This window comes from Olea europaea, chromosome 18 (assembly GCF_002742605.1).
Source record: "Olea europaea var. sylvestris chromosome 18, O_europaea_v1, whole genome shotgun sequence".
Lineage (NCBI taxonomy): Eukaryota > Viridiplantae > Streptophyta > Magnoliopsida > Lamiales > Oleaceae > Olea > Olea europaea.
In genome coordinates this window covers 612,204-619,078 of record NC_036254.1, presented here as the reverse complement: position 1 = coordinate 619,078, position 6,875 = coordinate 612,204, and the positions used below count along the sequence as shown (strand labels likewise).

General features: G+C 31.7%; 2 protein-coding genes across 2 annotated transcripts; both read left to right on the top strand.

The window, feature by feature from the left end:
• Positions 1–3,274: 3,274 nt before the first annotated feature.
• LOC111366412 lies at positions 3,275–3,813 on the top strand. Its single transcript, XM_022987174.1, has 2 exons — positions 3,275–3,357; positions 3,553–3,813. Exons 1-2 carry the CDS (start codon positions 3,301–3,303, stop codon positions 3,811–3,813), a joined length of 318 nt encoding a protein of 105 aa, XP_022842942.1. The 5' UTR covers positions 3,275–3,300.
• A 397-nt stretch (positions 3,814–4,210) lies between these two features.
• LOC111366411 (glutamic acid-rich protein-like) lies at positions 4,211–5,109 on the top strand. The gene is made up of 2 exons (XM_022987173.1): positions 4,211–4,293; positions 4,489–5,109. The coding sequence occupies exons 1-2, from the start codon at positions 4,237–4,239 to the stop codon at positions 5,107–5,109; spliced, it is 678 nt and encodes a 225-aa protein (XP_022842941.1). The 5' UTR covers positions 4,211–4,236.
• The last annotated feature ends 1,766 nt before the right edge of the window (positions 5,110–6,875 follow it).

The following is a 6,875-nucleotide window of genomic DNA, read 5'->3' as shown; positions in this document are numbered from 1 at the left end:
TTCAGATTAAAAAGAAAAATAAAGGAAAAAAGAAAATTGGAAAAGACTTGGATAATTTTGAAGACAATAATTCAGAAGAAGATATTAATCCAGAAGGTTGTACTGATGGAGGAAACTCTTTAGACAGCATTGACAGACACAATTATGAAACAAGATAAAGACTCATTCAGACACTTGGCAAAAAGTTACGGTGATTTTCAGAAAAGACTCAGCCACTTGAAGACTTTTGTCCAGATTTCAAGAAAAATCAAGAATTATTGTACAAAAAGAAGAATTTTTACTGTTTTCTTTTTGAAAAAATTTGTAAAGAATCTTACTGTTTGATAAAGTAAGATTTGATAGCATAGCTTTCTACTGTTTTCTTTTTGATGTTTTGAAAAAAGCAAAGATTCCTTGCTTTTGAAAAACGCTTCCTCTCTCTTTTCTCTCATATAAAAGGAGATCATTCTTTCATTTGTAAACACACAAGAAAATATATACAATACAAGTTTTTGTTTCTCTGAAACATGTTCTAATTTTCTTTCTCTCCCGAAAGGGAAATTCTTAATTGTTCTTATTCTTAGATAGAATAATATCCCACAAAAATATATTGTTTTAAAAACTACCGATGGATCATTCCGGTAGGTATGTTTTATAGTTCTAAGATATGGTTCTAATAGTTAATATTAGTTCCAGATCTTGTAAGAACAATTATGTTCATAAATTTTTCATTTTGTAAAAGTTTTATGATTTTTGTAAAGAGTTTTATGCTTCATGATGGGTATATGATAAGAGCATGTTAACTCTAAGTTAAAAGTTTAAACTGTTTTTAAAATAAGTTCTGAGTGACCTCTCAAAGGGTATATATATATATATATATTTGTCTACATTCTCCATCAATACACTATTTCAAAATGTATTTTTGTCAAAAAAGTGGAGGGGGGCTTAAATAGGTTCTTAAAAAAATAAAAAATACAAAAATGAAATAATTTTTTTCTTCTTTTTAAAGTACACAAAAAAATATTTCTACAGAAACGATCTTTTAAGGACCAATTTTGTTAAACAATGGAAAGTTGACGATAAGAATTTAATAGGGAAAAAATTGATCCTCGAGTTTGATTTGTATTACTTCAATCCTCCAACTTTTGGTTTTGTTACTTTTTATCCTTCAAGATCTGAAAATATTCAAGTCGATCCCCAACTTTTCCAAACGTCCATTTTAGTCCACAAGTTTTGTAAATCCGTATACTTTTTTCGGCTTTCATCTCAAACTAATTAATCTTGCGAATCACTTCATTTTGTATTTTTTTAAGCTTCCATTTGGGAATTAAATTTAGCCTCCAAAAGTCAAATAAAACATAACAACTTTCAAGCTATTTTACAACTTAAATAACGTGTTAACTCTTACCAGTGTTATATCTTATATTACATAGAAAGATAAATGAAGCATTAATTTGCATGAACCAGATAGAGGTAGAGCTCAAATATTGTCGACCGACCTACTCCACATGGAATCAATTGACCACCTCTACAAAAGGTCAATCGACCACTCCTCCAATGGTTGGTTGACAATGACATGTTCACAGACAAACGATATTGGCACGATCCAAATTCACCGAACAGTGGTTACACCTCCATTCACCGACCGTTAGCACATAAAAAAACACCAAACACTTGAGCAAAAATCACCAAGCGCACGAGCGGAAATTGACTGCCGATAGACACCCAAAAAGGTGCCGGGTACTAAAAATGCATCTTTAATCAAAATTTTTACTTAGATATGTTCTTTTCTTGCCCCATAAGCACACTCAGGGAGTTCGCTAGAGCTCTAAGTTTAAAGCCTCAATACAGTTATGCGTTAATTTTCTCTCCTACTCACTCTCACGCAAGAGGTAGCCCCAACCTTTTTTATTATTTTTATTTTTTAAGTGACATAAGTGACTCATAATAACACCTTGCTCTGCTAAAGAAGTAAAGGGTCTTGACAGGATAATTTCACTATCAATATCAACTTAATGGGTATGATTTGCCAATCATCAGAAGCCAACTTCTAAGTTTCTCCCGGTTAATATTGCTAATACTGTGATGAGATGACATAGTTGGATAATACTTGATGATTTAACCAGACATGATCCCAACTCTGTAATAAATAATAGCCAAAAAAAAATAATAATAAATAAATAAATTTAAAACTTGATTATTAAGTTGATAAGCACAAAGAAATAAGATTACTTTTTTATATCAAATGTATAATTACAATTTCTTAATCACTATTCACCAAGATGAAATTAATTACTCTAATCCGGGTCTTGGTCATATCAATTTCAAATTAGATATATATTTACAAGCATCTATTTAGCTAAATTCAGATTTTTTAATAAATTTCGATATAAGTTAATGAAATGTCTAGTTAAAAATAAGTTTGAGAAAATGGGAGTGAAATAATGATTAATGTGTAGAATTATAAACAAAATAATATTTTAAAATAATTTTCTACTCTATAACACTATAGTTTAATGCAAGATTGATTACCTACTACATATCTATGATGTATCTTTTAACTCAAATAACACTTTTTGATACAATTTCGACAATATTAATAACCTCATGTTTATAATTGAAGAGTAATGCCACCCTTAATTTGCAAATTTCTGAAAAATTGTGCCGCGTCGGGTCGAGTAAGTTTTTGTGCCCAAATAACTTAAATGATAAGTTATTTAGACAGACATATTATTTGATGTTACGACATTATCGAGTAGATTAATATTATACACTATGTGACATATGTCGCACATTTTTTAATTAAAAATCTTTCTTTGTTGGTAGACATGAAGATCACACTTAATCCTTGCTTAGTAGTTAAAAGTCAAAATTTTCATAAATTTTGATAAAAGTTGATAAAATGCATAGTTGACAAGTTGATAAAAATTATGTGTCTTACAAAATATTAGATTAAAATTAATTGTTGATTCTGTCACAAATTTTTAATCAAATTTTAAGCTATGCCAATCATGAGCTTACCGTAATGTGGAGGTTGGGTTGGACACGTTGACACATGAAAACCTAAGTAAACTCAAAACAATACCCGTTCCACATGGCAACCTTGTATACCCACAAAGCTCCCCCTGGGTTAGTTGGATGCCCTAATCTCATCACGTTTGGCATTTCTTGGCAGCCATGAAAATTGAAACTTCTGCTAATCCACTAATTTTTGTTTTTGTTACAAACTAATTAAGGTTATTTCTGTCATAACACAAGAATCCTACATCTATATATTGAAATCCTCTATCGTTCATTCTGATACACCTGCTCACCACGAAAATGGAGTATCAGAAACTAAGGAAAATGATGAGTAAATTTAAGAAGATTATACTCTCGGTATCTTTAGTTTCCATAGTTATGAGCTCATTGAAATTGTACTTTTCTGCAATTCCATTAATCAATCTTCTGGGCATTGCATCAAACAAAAACTGCATATTTCTGATTTGCAATGGGCTGTTGGTGTTTGTTGCAAAAACATCTGACGGCTCGGTTCTTTCTTCCTCTGGTTTTGATCTTAATGATTTATTGCAGAGAAAGATTGGCGACAGTTTGCCGCCAACTCTCGAGATAGAAGAACCCAGCAGCTTGTTGATTAAAGACGATGAAGAAAACAAAGAACTAAAGGAAGAAAATGAAGCAGAAGCAACAAAAGAAGAAGAAAAAGAAGAAAAGAAACTAAAGAACTTGGTTATGGAAGATTCGGAAGGCGACGGAGGAGGGGGAAATTGTAACGTCGACGATGTAGAAAATGAGTTACTTTTTGGTGAACCTAAATATTTTGATAAAAGTTGATAGAATGCATAGTTGACAAGTTGATAAAAATTATGTGTCTTACAAAATATTAGATTAAAATTAATTGTTGATTCTGTCACAAATTTTTAATCAAATTTTAAGCTATGCCAATCATGAGCTTACCGTAATGTGGAGGTTGGGTTGGACACGTTGACACATGAAAACCTAAGTAAACTCAAAACAATACCCGTTCCACATGGCAACCTTGTATACCCACAAAGCTCCCCCTGGGTTAGTTGGATGCCCTAATCTCATCACGTTTGGCATTTCTTGGCAGCCATGAAAATTGAAACTTCTGCTAATCCACTAATTTTTGTTTTTGTTACAAACTAATTAAGGTTATTTCTGTCATAACACAAGAATCCTACATCTATATATTGAAATCCTCTATCGTTCATTCTGATACACCTGCTCACCACGAAAATGGAGTATCAGAAACTAAGGAAAATGATGAGTAAATTTAAGAAGATTATACTCTCGGTATCTTTAGTTTCCATAGTTATGAGCTCATTGAAATTGTACTTTTCTGCAATTCCATTAATCAATCTTCTGGGCATTGCATCAAACAAAAACTGCATATTTCTGATTTGCAATGGGCTGTTGGTGTTTGTTGCAAAAACATCTGACGGCTCGGTTCTTTCTTCCTCTGGTTTTGATCTTAATGATTTATTGCAGAGAAAGATTGGCGACAGTTTGCCGCCAACTCTCGAGATAGAAGAACCCAGCAGCTTGTTGATTAAAGACGATGAAGAAAACAAAGAACTAAAGGAAGAAAATGAAGCAGAAGCAACAAAAGAAGAAAAAGAAGAAAAGAAACTAAAGAACTTGGTTATGGAAGATTCGGAAGGCGACGGAGGAGGGGGAAATTGTAACGTCGACGATGTAGAAAATGAGTTACTCTTTGGTGAACCTAAACAGGAAGAAGAAGAAGAAGTAGTGGATGAATGTCCGTGCGAAGAAGAGGAGAAGAAACTCACAAACTTGGTTATGGAAAAATTAGAAGGCGACGGCCCTGGTGATGGAGGAGGAGGGGAAAATTGTAATCTCCAAGATGAAAACGACTTGGAAATAGGGTTACTATTTGATGAAGTAGAAGAAGACGACGACGACGAAGAAGAAGAAGAAGAAAGCATGGAGACGTTGAGTACAGATGAGTTGAATAACAAGTTCGAAGATTTCATACGACGGATGAAGGAAGATATTAGGATGGGTAGAAATAATTATAATGATCAAGAAAATTATAATTACGACATTAATTTGTATGACAAGAATTGGCCAATCATTATAGTGAATTAATTTTCTTTTCTTTTTTCTTATTTTAGAGAATAATAAACATATAATTAATCATTTAGGTTTGTGCATTTTGTTAGTTGATACTCGTTTATCGCCATTGTATCAACCCTATGTAGCATTTGCATTCTTTCCTATGTATACTATTTTATAGATGTAAAAGTGGTGTTGTAAACATATTTTGTTAATGGATTGCTTCATGTAAATATTTTGAGAATCCATTTTGTGAAAAGTGATTTTTTCTGAAGATTGTGTATGGGCTGTTTATCTGCAAAATTATTTTATTGAGAGAATGTATTATTGAAAACGAGTTTAGAAAAAAGAAATTAAAAATCTCTACCAAGTACTTAGAGTTATTTACTAAATTAACCCTTAGAAAGGTTTGATGAAGAAAACGAAGAAGTAAGGGAAGAAAATGAAGCAGAAGCAACAAAAGAAGAAAAAGAAGAAAAGAAACTAAAGAACTTGGTTATGGAAGATTCGGAAGGCGACGGAGGAGGGGGAAATTGTAACGTCGACGATGTAGAAAATGAGTTACTCTTTGGTGAACCTAAACAGGAAGAAGAAGAAGAAGTAGTGGATGAATGTCCGTGCGAAGAAGAGGAGAAGAAACTCACAAACTTGGTTATGGAAGAATTAGAAGGCGACGGCCCTGGTGATGGAGGAGGAGGGGAAAATTGTAATCTCCAAGATGAAAACGACTTGGAAATAGGGTTACTATTTGATGAAGTAGAAGAAGACAACGACGACGAAGAAGAAGAAGAAAGCATGGAGACGTTGAGTACAGATGAGTTGAATAACAAGTTCGAAGATTTCATACGACGGATGAAGGAAGATATTAGGATGGGTAGAAATAATTATAATGATCAAGAAAATTATAATTACGACATTAATTTGTATGACAAGAATTGGCCAATCATTATAGTGAATTAATTTTCTTTTCTTTTTTCTTCTTTTAGAGAATAATAAACATATAATTAATCATTTAGGTTTGTGCATTTTGTTAGTTGATACTCGTTTATCGCCATTGTATCAACCCTATGTAGCATTTGCATTCTTTCCTATGTATACCATTTTATAGATGTAAAAGTGGTGTTGTAAACATATTTTGTTAATGGATTGCTTCATGTAAATATTTTGAGAATCCATTTTGTGAAAAGTGATTTTTTCTGAAGATTGTGTATGGGCTGTTTATCTGCAAAATTATTTTATTGAGAGAATGTATTATTGAAAACGAGTTTAGAAAAAAGAAATTAAAAATCTCTACCAAGTACTAAGAGTTATTTACTAAATTAACTCTTAGAAAGGTTGTAGTTTTTTAAGAAGTTCATAGGGTATCTTATAATATTTTCTCATCCTTCATCAAATTTCATGTCAAAAGTAGCATGATGAAATTGTTGATTTCTTGAATAGGTAAGTGATTACAGGTCAAGTATTTGATTCCTTTCCTTTTAACATACCCAATTTTATCACAATTTATAGGGTGAATCAATTTTTAAGTTATTTTATTTTATTACATTAGTAGAACAAATTTTGTGAAGATGCTAAGAAATTAAAGTCAAATTTAACAATTAATTTTAACTATACATTTTACGAGTCTTACAATTTTTATCAACTTTTTAACCACGCATCTTATCAACTTTCTTAGAAGTCACTAAATTTTTTTATCAAAATCTTTTTCAAACAACCCTCAAATTTAAACTTAACCAAGGACAAACGATTTGCTTACACGACAAAATTATTAAATAATTAAGAAAATATGTTACATCACA